The sequence below is a fragment of the Tamandua tetradactyla genome, chromosome 23 (assembly GCF_023851605.1).
Source record: "Tamandua tetradactyla isolate mTamTet1 chromosome 23, mTamTet1.pri, whole genome shotgun sequence".
NCBI lineage: Eukaryota > Metazoa > Chordata > Mammalia > Pilosa > Myrmecophagidae > Tamandua > Tamandua tetradactyla.
In genome coordinates this window covers 3,391,206-3,410,194 of record NC_135349.1, presented here as the reverse complement: position 1 = coordinate 3,410,194, position 18,989 = coordinate 3,391,206, and the positions used below count along the sequence as shown (strand labels likewise).

At 44.5% G+C, this 18,989-nt stretch overlaps 1 protein-coding gene across 7 annotated transcripts in view; it reads right to left on the bottom strand.

Moving 5' to 3' along the window:
• The window catches only part of SDK1 (sidekick cell adhesion molecule 1), a 1,057,379-nt gene that overhangs the window by 207,339 nt on the left and 831,051 nt on the right, over positions 1–18,989 (bottom strand). For all 7 annotated transcript variants that reach the window (XM_077140486.1, XM_077140483.1, XM_077140481.1 and 4 more), the window contains 2 exons: positions 1,174–1,321; positions 108–248 (listed from right to left, as the gene is read on the bottom strand). In XM_077140486.1, coding sequence (XP_076996601.1) covers positions 108–248; positions 1,174–1,321 — 289 coding nt within the window. The remainder of the gene's footprint in view (positions 1–107; positions 249–1,173; positions 1,322–18,989) is intronic.

The window sequence follows — 18,989 nt, the reverse complement described above, 5'->3', positions numbered from 1 at the left end:
CCCTGGCCTGACTCCCTTGACTGCTGTTTGGCCCCTATAAGCATTTGAGTTTGCAACCTCAGTGCAGCAGTTGCTGACTCTAAGAATGGCAGCCCCAGGCTACTTGCCTGAGGATATATCCACGTAGCACCCCGTTGTGCTCAGTCTCCGGGGGTGGCTGCCACTGGACCATGATGGACTGGTTGGTGCGCCCACTGGCCACGATGTTTTTCGGAGGAGCACTAGGCGGTTCTTCAGGCAACATCAATCTTAAAAATAAAAGATGTGCAGGGGAGAGCGATCAGAGCCAGAGACAAGGCCCCTATCGGCATTCTTTATCTTACTGAATCTCCAGCCTAACTATCTATTAAAATTTGAGAGACAAGAAAAGCAAAACAGCTGATCAAACTGAAAGGACATGCATGAAACGGTTGTAACAAACCCACACAATAGAAAATCGGCTAAGCAAGCAACGAGGAAGACATGGGGTAACCTTATTCTGTCTGAACAGCCCCCAGAACCTCAGCTCTTAAAAAAGATTACAAGCCTGAGTGAGCAGGCTTGTAGGCCCAGGGTCTGTGACTGCTTCAAATCATTTTCTCTGGTTTTTAAAATACTTTTCATATCAAACTCCCACAGTTTGAAAAAAAGTTACTTAGAGCACAACTACTCTGCAATTCAAGGCCGCTGAAGGCTCAGGGTGGTTCAGAAGGGCATTGGATGAACCCATCTTTCCCAGTTGCCTTCTCAGGGATGTGTGAGGATAAAGGCCACTCCTGAAAGCCATGCTGCCACATAAACATGGGCACTCACTTGGCTGCACCTGCACACCCTGTAGGTGTTCACTTGTGAGAAGGGGGCACCATCTTCCACCCAGCCGGCCCCCAGGATGGAGAGAGTGTAAGCCCTTCATTTCATGTATTCAGAGGGCCATGTGGGTAGGAACAATTCACACAGGCACAGCCAGATGCCACAGGAGAGAACCAAGGTCCTTCCCTTGGAGCAATTATGAAACACACAGCAGGCGGACAGATGCCTGAGTGCTGCATCTTTGAATGGTGTTTTCTGCTTGAGGTTCTCCCACTGTGAGTGAGGGACGGCTGTTGACAACTTTGATCGGTTTCCTCTACAACTACAATGCTGCTCCTTACGTCTGCCAGACCTCTCCTGCAGACAGAGGGGTGCTCGCGGTACCTGCTTGTCTCCGTGCTATACTGGCCCTTGCCGACTTGGTTAGCGGCACACACTCTGAATTGGTAGGTGCGCGCTGGAGTCAGCCCGCTCACGGTGACACCTGTCAGCTCAGGGCCAACATCTGAAAGATGCACTTTCCATGGAGAGTCTGAAAGAACAAGAAAAACAAGTGCAAGCCCATACAAACATATTTCAGTTATAATAAATGAACACAGAATGCTCCCATAAAGCATCTCATCTGTACACTGAGACAATGCTAGGAGGTGAAGCCACCATCCCATTGAACAGACGTGGACACCTGTGTGCACAGGCAGGAGCTGGCACTGGCGAGCCAGAATTAAGCTCAGGGCTCCCACACCAAGTCTGGTGTGCCCCCTTACCCTGCACTGTCACCAACAAGTAAAGTGATTTTTTGTTGAACTCCAATATGGCAGTATAAGTGGAACCGAAATATACCTAATTTCTGTGCTTAACATGTAATGGAGGAAAAACTTCTCTGTCGACTCACACAGGCAGACTGTTTATTTGTCTCCTAGAAGAGGATGCTGCACATGTCACTGAATGATAAGTAAAAAACTATATTCATTAACATGTTAATAAAAGAGGAAATGAGCATGATAAAGACAGATGGGCACTGCATTTCGCAACCCATCTGTTTGGCAGTCCACACGCCCTGAGTGGCTCTGGCTGGAGAGAGCTGTAATGAGATTCGGCTAGTTTAGAGGATCTTTGCACCCAGCTTTCCAGCAGGTGTGGAAGAGTGACTCTGTCAGTCAACTCAGCTCTTGCCTGCCTGACTTCAAACGGTTCTGCAGGGGACCCTACCCCTTTATGTGATTTTTGGCAGAGTTTAAACATGCTTTGCAGCCCAATCATGTCTTCAGATGATGTCCTAGAATGAGCAAGACCTGGCAATGATTTGAAACATCCACTGTCCGTTCCCAGAATTACTCTGATGCCTGAAGTGCATGTTCAAGCTACTACTGAAGTAAAAAGGAGGGGAAAAAATTCTTGTTGGAATAAAATCTTCTTTCTCATTCCTCTGAAGTGGTGCTAAAATCCTTTTCACATGTGTCTGAAATATTACACAGGAGATAACGCCTGCTTTCCCCCAGTGTGTCATCAGGCGCTGCTTGAGCCACCAGCTGGGCGCACACCGCACAGGACATCACAAAACTTCTCCAAGAACCTGAGACCCCCACCAGGAGGACTCGCAAGGCTCGTCAGACATGCACTTCTGATCCATACAGGGCTCCAGGAGGGAGCCACGTATTGCTCCTAAATGGGCTCCGAGGTGAAAATGAGATGTCAAAGCAGCCCCTGTCAACCACACGTGGAGACATAATGCAGAGTTGTGAGCTGGGACCCCTAACATGAAGCTATGCTCCTCAGAGGCATGAAACCGGCTGCTCAACAAAGGCTGAGCCTTTTTAATTATTTCAAGGAAAGACGCTCCCCAAAGTGGGTCTTCTGAGAATGCAGTCCTCCCGGTCAGCTGAATGCTCTCACCCCCTTGGCTTCCGACCTTCAACAACTTGTGCAACCCTCAGAACCATGTGGATAGGGACCCTCTTTTCTTCATGCTTCTCTAAAAAATTACGTGTGCATCCCCAAGTAACTGGGGAAAAACTCACGCTAACCTTCTGCTGGTTTGAAAGAATTATGAACCCCAGAAAAGCCATGTTTTAATCCTGATTCAGTCTTGTGGGAGCAACATTTCTTTTAATACTAGTTCAATACTGAGGGTTGGAAACTTTTGATTAGGTTATCTCCTCAGAGATGTGGTGCGCCCAATTGTAGGTGAGATTTTTTGATTAGACAGAGATGTGACTCTACCTATTCCAGGTGGGTCTTGATTAGTTTACTGGAATCCTTTAAGAGAAGAAACATTTTGGAGAGAGCCAGAAACAACAGAAGTCTCAGAGCCAAGACAGGGCAGATGTAGGCGCTTGGAGAACAACTGCTTCAGAGAACAGAGACATGGATGTTCAGAGGTGCTTGGAGCCCAGCAGATGTCACCATGAGATGTTAAGCAAGCCAGAACCTGGAGAGAGCCAAGGGAAGCCAAGAGATGAAAGCCAGCCCTGGAGAAGCAAAGTGAGGAACCCCCACAGGAACAGAGGCTGAAAGCAATGGAGCCCAGGCGCAAGGGGCCAGCAGATGCCAGCCACGTGACTACCCAGATGACAGAGGGATTCCTGACCTTTTGGCCTTCCTTGAATTAAGCTATCTTTTCCTGGAAGCTTTAGTTTGGACATTTTTATAGGCTTAGAACTATAAACTTTTAACTTACTAAATTCCCGTTTTTTGTTTTTTTTTTAAGGCTTTTCCTGTTCTGGTATATTGCATTCTGGCAGCTTGCAAACTAACACAAACATACTTCCCGTTTCACTTTGGGACTCAGAGACCCTTCTTTACACACTGACTACCACATAGGGATCAGAAAAGGGCCATTTGGCGATAGGGATGGGGTAACTGCCCTTCTAACATCAGTGGCATAAGTTTGGCAATAAGGACCAGGGCCTCTCCAGCATGGAATCAGTTTTCATTTTGAAGACAACTGGCACATGGTAGCGAGGACACGGAGATGTGGAGTTGACTGTCCCTTATAGTTGTGTGATTTTATTTGAGTCTCAGCTATACAAATGGGGGTGGTAATATATGACATCATATGCGTATGAAATAGGGCGTGCTGACGGTGTCCGGGACAAAGCCAGTACCCTGGAGGTGGCTGCGTGTGTACCCCTAGAACCATGCTCTACCATCTGCCCTGCGCGGTGCCACTTGGGGGCTCCCAGCCCTCAAGCTCCCTCTGGGAGGTGAGTGGAGGAGAAGCGGGGCCTCAGGGTTCCTTCTTCCCAGGACGCTGCCTCTCACGCTTGCGTCCTCCACCCAGGGCCCACTGCCCTTCCCAGGCGGCAGCTCCATCCAGTCTCTCACTGGCTTTTAATTGCAACTTCCTCTGGTCTCTTGGTCCAAGGGCAGTGACAGCTCTGCAGCCTCCAGCCCCAGGTGGCTGTGGCCCCTTCACCCTCTCCTCTGTAAATATTCCCTTCATAAAACCTCCGTGACAATTCTAATTCGAGTGCCATCTGTACCCTGTTGGGACCCTGACTGAACACTTCTCAATAAAATTTATCTTCCATCCCTTTTTTCCTTCAGATTTCATGGTGCCTGTAAGTAAACAATTCACCTGCTGAGTCAGATACCAAGTGAATGACAGTAATTTCAGAAAGAGGGAAAGTCAAAAGGACAATTGGGTAATCAGTTGACAGAGGCAACTCAATCAGAAGAAGGCAGGGGCAGAGGCTCAGGACCCTGGCTTCCTGCCTTAAGTGCCTCACTCCGGCCTCTGCCCGACGTGGGGCTCTGTCACGCTGTCACTGGGGGTGTAAATAGCTCTTGAAAGCAAGTAACCCACACAGTTGGATCTGGTGAACAGTTTGACTCGACATCAGGGCCTGTTAATCTCTTCTGCACCTTAGAACTCTGCTAGGTCCCTTGGTTGCATCTATACAATTCTTTATTTATTCTTTTTCCTCTCCTGCTAGAAGATAAAAGATCTGGCAGGAAGAGAGTGTAAACTGAAAAATAATACAAATGAACCCAGTCCATCTCATGGGCTCTCTGATTTGTACAAAATAAAAGTGGTTTGGGAAGGATTTGCTCATTCACAAGCTTCAGAATTACAAGCTTGCTGAGAACTGTTAAAATTTAAATAGCAAGTCTGCTTCTGAACAATAAGCAAAATTCCCTTAAAAGATTCTTCTCCTAGTCCCCACAAAGGAGCGCTGTGAGATGCTTGTCTAGGCACTAAAACGGAGAAGAATCTCTTGATAAACAAAACCATTCCATAAAAGTTTCAATGCCTTTCCTCCTCCTGCTCTACCTCCTCTGAGCTGGAAGACTAGGGCGTTTGAGACTTCCCTGGCCAGGCTAGCAAACAGACAGACAGACAGACACTGCTGCTCTTTCTCAGCCCCCAGGTCCAGAATCCACCAGGGCTTACCCAGCTCTACTCTAGCTGCTGGTTAGAAAGCTGGTAGTACTCAATCTTTGCAAACATGCTGGAAGCGTTTTCCAAAAGCACGTCTGCTTTCTTAATTAAAGGTACCAGAGGACAAAAACTGTTTTAGGAAGAAACATTTTCTTCATTGCCCCAAGGATTATTATTAGTAATACCTAACATTGACTTAAGGTAATAATAATGTATCGATATTGGTTCATTAATTGTGACAAATGTACCACATTAAAGTAAGATGCTAATAATATGGGAAAGTGGATACGAGGCATAGGGGAACTCTATTTCTTTGCAATAACTCTGCAAATCTAAACCTGTTCAAAAATTAATTAAGGAGAAAAAAGATTGCTTGGACAGCGGGCCGGTCTGGAGCCTGGGAGGAGGGTGGCAAGTGGTGTTGAGTGGAAACGGCATGGGAAGATTCCGTGTGCTTTGCAAAAGAGGAGAGCAGGAGTTTGTGTGTGTGTGTGTGTGTGTGTGTGTGTGAGAGAGAGAGAGAGAGAGAGAGACAGAGAAGAAGAAGGGGGTTCAGAGGGAGGGTACTGGGCAATATAGGATTATCTAACGTAAGCACAAAAATGTGTTTACTATTTTGAAAGGATACCGTGGCTCAGAGCTGCTCATAGCAGCTCTTGGGAATCAGAAGGAGGCCACAGGAGGGAAACACATCATGCCTCTAAGGATGCTTGAGACAGAAAGAGGCTGAGGCCAGAGAATGGCATGGGACAGGGAGAAGGAGTAGGATGTGGATGGGTAGTTTTCTACTTAAAACAAAATACTAAAGAGTGGACCGTGAAAATATAGTTTGATATCCTTTGGGGAAGTTTTCTCTGTTTTATATCTTACCTTCAGAGAAACAATAAAAGTCTACAGGTTGAGGGCTAAAATGCACCAAGTTTTGCCTTAAAAGTTAAGAACTAAGGAGTTGAGATATTTAGGAAATTAACAAGACCGCCTGCTATGGGCCTGGCCAAACTGATCCCAGGAAGAGGCTCCGGGGATGAAGCTGCTCTCATGTGAGGTGTGTGGCCTCCCGAGCTGGAGGCTCGCCAAAGGCCCGTGCTCCCACCTGGACCCACTAGGACACACGCTTCCAGGAAGGCGCAGACCCCTGGAGTGGAGGAGAGGTGGATGGGAATAGGGGCCAGGCCCATCCTTGGGCAGGAACCTCGTCAGGATTGTGGCCATGAAACCCAGGCATCAGGCTGGGGCAGGTGTCACCTGGCTTGGCAGGCCGGGGGAGGGGCCAGGTGGCCGTCTCCTGAGGGGAGCTGGCCCAGCCCTGGGGAGAGCCTGCTGTGGGGCACTCTGTATTCTGCGCTGAGTGGAAGCAGTGTCACTGGTGGGCCCAGCTGGGGCAGGCTGTAGAGGGGCCCTTAGGTCTCTGCCTGCCTCTGGATCTTGCCTGGGGGTGGGTAGCAGCTAACCAGTAGAGAACCCTGAGCCCTTCACCTCAGCCCCTCCCTGGGTCCGTGGCATGCAGTGATGGCCCTCCATTGCTAAATACCTTTGACATGCTCTGTCTTCCTGCACGGACTTAAAAATGGGAGCAGCAGTAATTAATATGAAGTGCAATATGCAAAAGCACAAAGAAGAATGAGCAAAAACATAAACTACTTCCCAACAACTCTGAGGATATTAGAAATATCTATGTGAGATATGTTTCAGAGACAACATTAAAACTAGTTGAAGTATAAAGAACAAAGCCTCTTTGCCATTTTGGCAAGCAAAACAGTACAAAGCCCATCAATTTTCAAGTACATAATAGCAACTGGGAATGAAGATGTTTAACATATTGTGCAGCGACAGTCAGAAGCAGCTTTCATGCTGAAACAAATGAGCTCATGGAGAGTTGCATGGAAGACAGCTGACAGATTCTGGGTATGAAAAGACACCTGTAGCAATGAACAAAAACTCTGAGCCACACAGCTTAGGAATTCTATTTGTGGAAGAAGAGGGACTTTAACCCTCTTTCCCAAAGACCCTGGGGAGGGGCTCTGGGTCTTGGAGAATCTTCTCCAAAGCTGGTCTCCAGACCAGCAGTCACCAAAACCAGCCCTGCTTGGGGAAGCGGAGGTGGATGGGTGCAAGAGAAGTAAGAGACCACCCTGAGTACACAGGAGGGACCACAGCCCAGCGAAGATGCACTGCCTGTGGGGCAGTACGTCCGAGTCCCCGAGCATCCTCTCAAACTCAGCAGCACAGACGAGCCCTTCGATGATCTGCACAGGTTCAATGACCTACGCAGACCAATGGCCCCTCAGCTGGGCTCCCGGTTTTGTCAGTGGGGCCACTTGCTGCCTCCTGGGGTAGGCTCCGGTTCTCAAAGTCTCACAAGCAGTTCAGGAAGGATCAGTTTTCCTGCACAAGGTCCTCTGACCGTCCTGCTCAGTCCCACCTCCTCCGAGCCTCACCCCAGGATAACGAAGCTCCCTGCATACCCACTGCCCAGTGAATCTTGCTCAAAACGTGTTCACACAACGCTCCCAGCTCAGTAATGCTGCCTGGTCTTCTGCTGCCTAGAACTTCAGCTGGCCTCATTCTGTTCCTGTGTCCTTGTCGGGCCACCCTCTCCAGGGTGGGAAGATGTGCGCTAGCTGCCAGCCAGGGCCACCTCATGGTGGAAGGGGATACGTGCTTCCTCTATACTTGGTGATATTCCTCTAGCTTCAGTGAGTAGGTGCTACTTTGTATTTAAAAATACATAACAAAGAAACATGTTTTTTAAATCAGTCCAAGTCAACTTTACCTTCAGCTTTTCCTGCCCTGAAGAACCTCAGGCCCCTTCAAATCCACCTGCCTGTGGAATTTCATGAGCACCCATTTTGCTGCCTTGCACCTGGGCTCTACTCATGCTGTTTCTTTGGCTGCCACCCCACCCTCGCCAGTCACCACTGCACCCAAACCAGCCCCTTCCCCTACTCAGTTTGAAGCCCACCTTCTGAGGATGGCCTGACCCCTCTCCTGCCTTCTTTTTTTTTTTTTTTTTTTTTTTTATTAACGGAAAGAAAAAAAAAGAAATTAACACAACATTTAGAAATCATACCATTCTACATATGCACTCAGTAATTCTTAACATCATCACATAGATGCATGATCATTGTTTCTTAGTACATTTGCATCGGTTTAGAGGAACTAGCAACACAACAGAAAAAGATATAAAATGTTAATATAAAGAAAAGAAATAAAAGTAGTAGTAATAGTAAAAAACAACAACAACAAACAAACCAACAAGCAAACAAAAACAAAAAAAACCCTATAGCTCAGATGCAGCTTCATTCAGTATTTTAACATGATTACTTTACAATTAGGTATTATTGTGCTGTCCATTTTTTTTTTTTTTTTAATTTTTTTATTAATCAAAAAAAAGAAAAGAAATTAACACAACATTTAGAAATCATTCCATTCTACACATGCACTCAGTAATTCTTAGTATCATCACATAGATGTATGATCATCATTTCTTAGTACATTTGCATCGATTTAGGAAAAGAACTAGCAAAACAGCAGAAAAACATATAGAATGTTAATATAGAGAAGAGAATTAAAATAATAATACTAATAATATATATATATAAAAAAGAAAAAGAAAAAAACAAAAACAAAAGATACAAACACACAAACAAACAAACAAAAAACCATATTTCAGGTGCAGCTTCATTCAGTGTTCCAACCTAGTTACATTACACTTAGGTATTATTGTGCTGTCCATTTTTGAGTTTTTGTATCTAGTCCTGTTGCACAGTCTGTATCCCTTCAGCTCCAATTACCCATTATCTTACCCTGTTTCTAACACCTGCTGGTCTCTGTTACCAATGATATAGTCCAAGCTGATTCTCGAATGTCGGTTCACATCAGTGGGACCATACAGTATTTGTCCTTTAGTTTTTGGCTAGACTCACTCAGCATAATGTTCTCTAGGTCCATCTATGTTATTACATGCTTCATAAGTTTAGTCTGTCTTAAAGCTGCATAATATTCCATCGTAGGTATACGCCACAGTTTGTTTAGCCACTCGTCTGTTGATGGGCATTTTGGCTATTTCCATCTCTTTGAAGTTGTAGATAATGCTGCTATAAACACTGGTGTGCAAATGTCCGTCTGTGTCTTTGCCCTTAAGTCCTTTGAGTAGATACCTGCAGTGGTATTGCTGGGTCGTAATCCATTCTGCCATTCTATGTCTTTTGATTGGGAAATTCAGTCCATTAACTTTTAGTGTTATTACTGTTTGGATAATATTTTCCTCTACCATTTTGGCTTTTGTATTATATATATCATATCTGATTTTCCTTCTTTCTACACTTTACTCCATACCTCTCTCTTCTGTCTTTTCGTATCTGACTCTAGTGCTCCCTTTAGTATTTCTTGCAGAGCTGGTCTCTTGGTCACAAATTCTCTCAGTGACTTTTTGTCTATAAATGTTTTAATTTCTCCTTCATTTTTGAAGGACAATTTTGCTGGATATAGGAGTCTTGGTTGGCAGTTTTTCTCTTTTAGTGATTTAAATATATCATCCCACTGTCTTCTAGCTTCCATGGTTTCTGCTGAGAAATCTACACATAGTCTTATTGGGTTTCCCTTGTATGTGACAGATTGTTTTTCTCTTGCTGCTTTCAAGATCCTCTCTTTCTCTTTGACCTCTGACATTCTAACTAGTAAATGTCTTGGAGAACGCCTATTTGGGTCTATTCTCTTTGGGGTGCGCTGCACTTCTTGGATCTGTATATTTAGGTCTTTCATAAGAGTTGGGAAATTTTCAGTGATAATTTCTTCCATTAGTTTTTCTCCTCCTTTTCCCTTCTCTTCTCCTTCTGGGACACCCACAACACGTATATTTGTGCGCTTCATATTGTCATTCAGTTCCCTGATTCCCTGCTCAAGTTTTTCCATTCTTTTCCCTATAGTTTCTGTTTCTTTTTGGAATTCAGTTGTTCCATCCTCCAGTTCACTAATTGTAGCTTCTGTCTCTTTAGATCTACCATTGTAGGTATCCATTGTTTTTTCCATTTTTTCTTCTTTGTCCTTCACTCCCACAAGTTCTGTGATTTGTTTTTTCAGATTTTCTATTTCTTCTTTTTGTTCAGCCCATATCTTCTTCATGTCCTCCCTCAATTTATTGATTTGGTTTTTGAAGAGTTTTTCCATTTCTGTTCATATATTCAGCATTAGTTGTCTCAGCTCCTGTATCTCATTTGAACTATTGGTTTGTTCCTTTGACTGGGCCATATCTTCAATTTTCCGAGTGTCATCCATTATTTTCTGCTGGTGTCTGGGCATTTGATCAGATCTCCCTGGGTGTGGGACCCAGCTGGTTGAAAGGTTTTTCTGTGTAATCTCTGGGCTCTGTTTTTCTTTTCCTGCCCAGTAGGTGGCGCTCGTGGCAGTCGTTTGTCTGCGGGGCAGTCGGCCCGGGAAACCGCGCGTGGAGGCGGGGGTCGCTGGCTGTGGCTTGGGGGAGTGCTGGTCCAAATTGCCCAGCTGGCCCGAGACGCCAAGCGTGACGGGAGGGCCCCGCTATCCAATGTTCCCAGTCAGACCGGGGAGCCACGTGCGTGGAGGGGACCCCAGACGCCAGCCACCCCAGCCGGGAAAACGTGCACCCCTCGGGTATCTCACAGCAGTGGATTCTCCCTACCCGTTCAGCCGTTCCAGAATGGGGTACGCTGTCTTTTTTGGTCTCTGTCGTGACTCCGGGAGCTGTTTCGTATTGTTTCTGTTTCTTTAGTTGCTTTTCTGGAGGAGGATCTAAGACCCGCGCGTCTTACTAAGCCGCCATCTTCTCCGGAAGTCCTATTGTGCTGTCCATTTTTGAGTTTTTGTATCTAGTCCTGTTGCACAGTCTGTATCCCTTCAGCTTCAATTACCCATTGTCTTACCCTGTTTCTAACTCCTGCTGAACTCTGTTACCAATGACATATTTCAAGTTTATTCTCGAATGTCCGTTCACATCAGTGGGACCATACAGTATTTGTCCTTTAGTTTTTGGCTGGATTCACTCAGCATAATATTCTCTAGGTTCATCCATGTTATTACATGGTTCATAAGTTTATCTTGTCTTAAAGCTGCATAATATTCCATCGTATGTATATACCACAGTTTGTTTAGCCACTCTTCTGCTGATGGAGATTTTGGCTGTTTCCATCTCTTTGCAATTGTAAATAACGCTGCTATAAACATTGGTGTGCAAATGTCCGTTTGTGTCTTTGCCCTTAAGTCCTTTGAGTAGATACCCAGCAATGGTATTGCTGGGTCGTATGGCAATTCTATATTCAGCTTTTTGAGGAACCGCCAAACTGCCTTCCACAGTGGTTGCACCCTTTGACATTCCCACCAACAGTGGATAAGTGTGCCTCTTTCTCCGCATCCTCTCCAGCACTTGTCATTTTCTGTTTTGTTGATAATGGCCATTCTGGTGGGTGTGAGATGATATCTCATTGTGGTTTTGATTTGCATTTCTCTAATGGCCAGGGACATTGAGCATCTCTTCATGTGCCTCTTGGCCATCCGTATTTCTTCTTCTGGTAGGTGTCTGTTTAAGTCTTTTTCCCATTTTGTAATTGGGTTGGCTGTCTTTTTGTTGTTGAATTGAATAATCTCTTTATAAATTCTGGATACTAGACCTTTATCTGATATGTCGTTTCCAAATATTGTCTCCCATTGTGTAGGCTGTCTTTCTACTTTCTTGATGAAGTTCTCTGATGCACAAAAGTGTTTAATTTTGAGGAGCTCCCATTTATTTATTTCCTTCTTCAGTGTTCTTGCTTTAGGTTTAAGGTCCATAAAACGACCTCCAGTTGTAAGATCCATAAGATATCTCCCAACATTTTCCTCTATCTGTTTTATGGTCTTAGACCTAATGTTTAGATCTTTGATCCATTTTGAGTTAACTTTTGTATAGGGTGTGAGAGATGGGTCTTTTTTCATTCTTTTGCATATGGATATCCAGTTCTCTAGGCACCATTTATTGAAGAGACTGTTCTGTCCCAGGTGAGTTGGCTTGACTGCCTTATCAAAGATCAAATGTCCATAGATGAGAGGGTCTATATCTGAGCACTCTATTCGATTCCATTGGTCGATATATCTATCTTTATGCCAATACCATGCTGTTTTGACCACTGTGGCTTCATAATATGCCTTAAAGTCAGGCAGCGCGAGACCTCCAGCTTCGTTTTTTTTCCTCAAGATGTTTTTAGCAATTCGGGGCACCCTGCCCTTCCAGATAAATTTGCTTATTGGTTTTTCTATTTCTGAAAAATAAGTTGTTGGGATTTTGATTGGTATTGCATTGAATCTGTAAATCAATTTAGGTAGGATTGACATCTTAACTATATTTAGTCTTCCAATCCATGAACACGGTATGCCCTTCCATCTATTTAGGTCTTCTGTGATTTCTTTTAACAGTTTTTTGTAGTTTTCTTTATATAGGTTTTTTGTCTCTTTGGTTAAATTTATTCCTAGGTATTTTATTCTTTTAGTTGCGATTGTAAATGGGATTCGTTTCTTGATTTCCGCCTCAGTTTGTACATTACTAGTGTATAGAAAAGCTACAGATTTTTGAATGTTGATCTTGTATCCTGCTACTTTGCTGTACTCATTTATTAGCTCTAGTAATTTTGTTGTGGATTTTTCTGGGTTTTCTACATATAGTATCATATCGTCTGCAAACAGTGATAGTTTTACTTCTTCCTTTCCAATTTTGATGCCTTGTATTTCTTTTTCTTGCCTAATTGCTCTGGCTAGAACTTCCAACACAATGTTGAATAATAGTGGTGATAGTGGACATCCTTGTCTTGTTCCTGATCTTAGGGGGAAAATTTTCAATTTTTCCCCATTGAGGATGATATTAGCTGTGGGTTTTTCATATATTCCCTCTATCATTTTAAGGAAGTTCCCTTGTATTCCTATCTTTTGAAGTGTTTTCAGCAGGAAAGGATGTTGAATCTTGTCAAATGCCTTCTCTGCATCAATTGAGATGATCATGTGATTTTTCTGCTTTGATTTGTTGATATGGTGTATTACATTAATTGATTTTCTTATGTTGAACCATCCTTGCATACCTGGGATGAATCCTACTTGGTCATGATGTATAATTCTTTTAATGTGTTGTTGGATACGATTTGCTAGAATTTTATTGAGGATTTTTGCATCTGTATTCATTAGAGAGATTGGTCTGTAGTTTTCTTTTTTTGTAATATCTTTGCCTGGTTTTGGTATGAGGGTGATGTTGGCTTCATAGAATGAATTAGGTAGTTTTCCCTCCACTTCGATTATGTTGAAGAGTTTGAGGAGAGTAGGTACTAATTCTTTCTGGAATGTTTGATAGAATTCACATGTGAAGCCGTCTGGTCCTGGACTTTTCTTTTTAGGGATCTTTTGAATAACTAATTCAATCTCTTTACTTGTGATTGGTTTGTTGAGGTCATCTATGTCTTCTTGAGTCAAAGTTGGTTGTTCATGTCTTTCCAGGAACCTGTCCATTTCTTCTAAATTGTTGTATTTATTAGCGTAAAGTTGTTCATAGTATCCTGTTATTACCTCCTTTATTTCTGTGAGGTCAGTAGTTATGTCTCCTCTTTCATTTCTAATCTTATTTATTTGCATCCTCTCTCTTCTTCTTTTTGTCAATCTTGCTAAGGGCCCATCAATCTTGTTGATTTTCTCATAGAACCAACTTCTGGTCTTATTGATTTTCTCTATTGTTTTCATGTTTTCAATTTCATTTATTTCTGCTCTAATCTTTGTTATTTCTTTCCTTTTGCTTGCTTTGGGATTAGTTTGCTGTTCTTTCTCCAGTTCTTCCAAGTGGACAGTTAATTCCTGAATTTTTGCCTTTTCTTCTTTTCTGATAAAGGTATTTAGGGCAATAAATTTCCCTCTTAGCACTGCCTTTGCTGCGTCCCATAAGTTTTGATATGTTGTGTCTTCATTTTCATTTGCCTCTAGGTATTTACTAATTTCTCTTGCAATTTCTTCTTTGACCCACTTGTTGTTTAAGAGTGTGTTGTTGAGCCTCCATGTATTTATGAATTTTCTGGCCCTCCGCCTATTATTGATTTCCAACTTCATTCCTTTATGATCCGAGAAAGTGTTGTGTATGATTTCAATATTTTTAAATTTGTTAAGACTTGCTTTGTGACCCAGCATATGGTCTATCTTTGAGAATGATCCATGAGCACTTGAAAAAAAGGTGTATCCTGCTGTTGTGGGATGTAATGTCCTATAAATGTCTGTTAAGTCAAGTTCATTTATAGTAATATTCAGGTTCTCTATTTCTTTATTGATCCTCTGTGTAGATGTTCTGTCCATTGATGAGAGTGGTGAATTGAAGTCTCCAACTATTATGGTATATGTGTCTATTTACCTCTTCAGTGTTTGCAGTGTATTCCTCACGTATTTTGGGGCATTCTGGTTCGGTGCGTAAATATTTATGATTGTTATGTCTTCTTGCTTAATTGTTCCTTTTAATAGTATATAGTGTCCTTCTTTGTCTCTTTTAACTGTTTTACATTTGAAGTCTAATTTGTTGGGTATTAATATAGCCACTCCTGCTCTTTTCTGGTTGTTGTTTGCATGAAATATCTTTTCCCAACCTTTCACTTTCAACCTATATTTATCTTTGGGTCTAAGATGTGTTTCCTGTAGACAGCATATAGAAGGATCCTGTTTTTTAATCCATTCTGCCAGTCTATGTCTTTTAATTGGGGAATTCAGTCCATTGACATTTAGAGTTATTACTGTTTGGATAATATTTTCCTCTACCATTTTGCCTTTTGTATTATATATATCATATCTGACTTTCCTTCTTTCTACACTTTTCTCCATGTCTCTCTCTTCTGTCTTTTTGTATCTGACTCTAGTGCTTCCTTTAGTATTTCTTGCAGAGCTGGTCTCTTGGTCACAAATTCTCTCAGTGACTTTTTGTCTGAGAATGTTTTAATTTCTCCCTCATTTTTGAAGGACAATTTTGCTGGATATAGGAGTCTTGGCTGGCAGTTTTTCTCTTTTAGTAACTTAAATATATCATCCCACTGTCTTCTAGCTTCCATGGTTTCTGCTGAGAAATCTACACATAGTCTTATTGGGTTTCCCTTGTATGTGACGGATTGTTTTTCTCTCGCTGCCTTCAAGATCCTCTCTTTCTCTTTGACCTCTGACATTCTAACTAGTAAGTGTCTTAGGGAACGCCTATTTGTGTCTAATCTCTTTGGGGTGCGCTGCACTTCTTGGATCTGTACTTTTAGGTCTTTCATAAGAGTTGGGAAATTTTCAGTGAAAATTTCTTCCATTAGTTTTTCTCCTCCTTTTCCCTTCTCTTCTCCTTCTGGGATACCCACTACACGTATATTTGTACGGTTCACATTGTCCTTGAGTTCCCTGATACCTTGTTCAAATTTTTCCATTCTTTTCCGGATAGTTTCTGTTTCTTTTTGGAATTCAGATATTTCATCCTCCAAATCACTAATTCTATCTTCTGTTTCTTTAAATCTGTCATTGTAGGTATCCATTGTTTTTTCCATCTTTTCTACTTTATCTTTCACTTCCATAAGTTCTGTGATTTGTTTTTTCAGTTTTTCTATTTCTTCTTTATGTTCAGCCCATGTCTTCTTCATGTCCTCCCTCAATTTATCGATTTCGTTTTTGAAGAGGTTTTCCATTTCTGTTCGTATATTCAGCATTAGTTGTTTCAGCTCCTGTATCTCATTTGAACTATTGGTTTCTTCGTTTGACTGGGCCATATGTTCAATTTTCTGAGCGTGATCCGTTATCTTCTGCTGGCGTCTGGGCATTTAGTCAGATTTCCCCGGGTGTTCGACCCCACAGGTTGAAAGATTTTTCTGTGCAATCTCTGGGTTCTGTTCTTCCTATCCTGCCCAGTAGGTGGCGCTCGTGGCACACGCCTGTCTGTGGGTTCCACCAGCGAAAGTTGCTGTGGGTCCCTCAACTCTGGAAAACTCTCGCCGTAGGGGAGGTTCGGTAACCGAAGCGTCTTGGAAGAATGCCAGCCGGCCCGGGGTTCCAAACGCGGGGAGGGTCGCCGGCCGTCGCAGCACAGGAGAGCGTCCGGCCAAATTAGCCAGTCGGCCCGGGGCGCCAAGCGTGGCGGGAGGGCACCAGCTGTCACAGCCCGGGAGAGTATACTGTTCCCAGCCAACGGGGGAGTCACGTGTTTGGAAGGGATCCCCCGGTCACTGTTCTCCGCAGTCTGGGGATTTCCGACCCAACTATCTCAGTTGTTCCGGGGGGCCTCGTGTGGTGGGGGCACCAGCCGCTGCGGCCTAAGGGGACCGCCTGTCCAATTCTACCAGCTGGCCCAGGAAGGTGGAAGGGAGGGACTCCGGTCGCTTGCCGTCCCACCCAGGAAAGCCCGTGCCCCTTGGTGATCTCACCGGAGCTGGTTCTCCCAGATAGTCAGCCGTTCCAGGATGGGGTACGCCGTCCCTTTGATCTCCCTCGTGGTTCCGGGAGCTGCTCTGTATTATCTCCACTCCCCCAGTAGCTGTTCTGGAGGAGGAAAGGTGAGGGCGGCAAGGCTGTCGAGGCTGGTGGCGGAGGAGCACGGTGAAGGCGGGGGAAGAGGGCACCGTGGTGGTTGGAGAGCAGCCGGAGCAGGAGGGGGAGGAGAGGGGAGAAGGAGGGCGGGCGGCTCGGCTGCTGCGGGGCTTGGGCGCCGCGCGGCGGGCCGGCGGAGAAAGAGAGGGGAGGAGGAGGGCGGGCGGCTCGGCTGCTGCGGGGCTTGGGCGCCGTGCGGCGGGCCGGCGGAGAAAGAGAGGGGAGGAGGAGGGCGGGCGGCTCGGCTCGGCTCGGCGGGCCGGCGGAGAAAGAGAGGGGAGGAGGAGGGCGGGCGGCTCGGCTCGTCTCCTGCGTTCTTGAAGGACACTGGTCACCACTGTCCCTTCCCTGGCTATGCTGGTTTGAAACGGTTATGTGCCCCACAGAAGCCATGTCTTTTTCCTAATCCAATCTTGAGGGGGCAGACCTAATGTTTAGGGTGGGGACTTTTAATTAGGTGGTTTCCATGGAGATGAGTCTCAGCCCATTCAAGGTAGGTCTTAATCCATTTACTGGAGTTCTTTAAGATGTAACCATTTTGGAAAAAGCTCAGAGCCAACACAGAGAACTTTAGAGATGCTTAAAGAAAACACACCAGGGAAGCTGTTTGAAATCAGAAGCCAAAAGACAAGCAGATGCCAGCCAGGTGACTTCCCAGCAGACAGGGGTGTTCTGGATACCACTGGTCTTTCTTAAGTCAAGGTACCTCCCTCTGGATGCCTTAGTTTGGATATTTTTATGACCTTAGAACTGTAAGCATCTAACTAAATAAACCCCCTTTATAAAAGCCAACCCATTTCTGGTATACTGCATTCTGGCTGCATCAGCAAACTAAAACACTTGCCATCAATCATGTATTTCCCTATGCCATCTGCTAGGGTTTAGGATTTGCTCATTAATTCTGTGTGTGTCCTTCTTTGCCTCCCAGGTGGGCCTTCTGCTCCTCCACGGACTCCCCCAGTGTCTAAAACCACTGGACAGAATTGGCCATGTAATTTGTGGAACCCAGGGCAAAATGAAAATATAGGGCTTTTTCTTAAAAACTAAGAATTTCAATATGGCAGTAGCAGAGTATTAAACCGCATACAGAGCCCTTGTACGTGCATTTGTCCTGCTGTCAGAAGATGGACTTGGGCTTTCAAGGTCTGGTGCCCAAAATACTGAAGGAGGCTGGTGACATTCCATATCAGCGGGGGCAGCACCACCCGCTATGAGACAGAGTGCTGCTGGGCCCTTGTTTGCACACAACCTCATCTGTCTGGCTTCTCCAATATCCCACCCCTCTCCAACGTCTGACCATCCCCAATTCTGTATGGTCCAATTTTTGGCTTGTCCACAGCTGGCTGCCTAGTTCCCATTCCCATTGGACATGCATCTTCTGCCAGGCCCTGTTCCCAGCTTCCCCTGCACCTGACTGACCAGGGCAGGCCTGTTTCCTGCTACTCCCGAGCTGGGCATGGCTGCCTCTCCTGTCGCGGCCCCTGGCTTCTTGCATTTGGAGGGGGGCAGCAGCCGGGCCTGCCTATGGGCCACTGCAAATACAGCACCCATAACAGATCCAGTGCTCAGTGCAAAATTCCAGAGAGATTAACCAGAGCTTCCCGAAGGCAACAAGGGGAGTTCACAAACGGTGAAGGGATTGATAGTTCCAATTTCACAAGACCCTTGCTAACTAGATCAGCGTTCCTGTTCTTAAAACTTTGACTACATAACACACACACATGCACGTGTGAACACATACAAAGAGATCTCTTACTTTTAAAGAGAACCTAAATGATCTAAAGTGAAAACAGACATGAAATAGGAAAATAAAAATGAAAATAAACAAATCCAAAATCTTTAAGAAGACAAAGAGATGCTCTAGGCACTTGGGATGACTTAGATACTTAGATAAACATTCTATTTAACTTTAGGTTTCCTGGCAATGAAGGTGAAAAAGAAACACATGGGATCATCAGAGAGTTTGAAAATAAGCATTTTCCTTGGTAACAAGTTTTAAGAGAAATCGGTTGTAAGGAACAATCTCTTGAATGAGAGACTGTGTGAAGCAATTTGACATGTCTTCTAGCGCATCTTTAGAGAAGATGAAGGTATGATGTTTCTTTCAAGTTAATAAAATGCACACAGATGTCAGGCCTGAGGTGTGGCATTCCAGGTCACGTACGGTGCCCAAGTCCCGCCTCGGGGCCTTCAGCTCGGGGTAGAGCTGCCAACTGCAGGAGAGGCAGGCATGGAATTCTCCTGC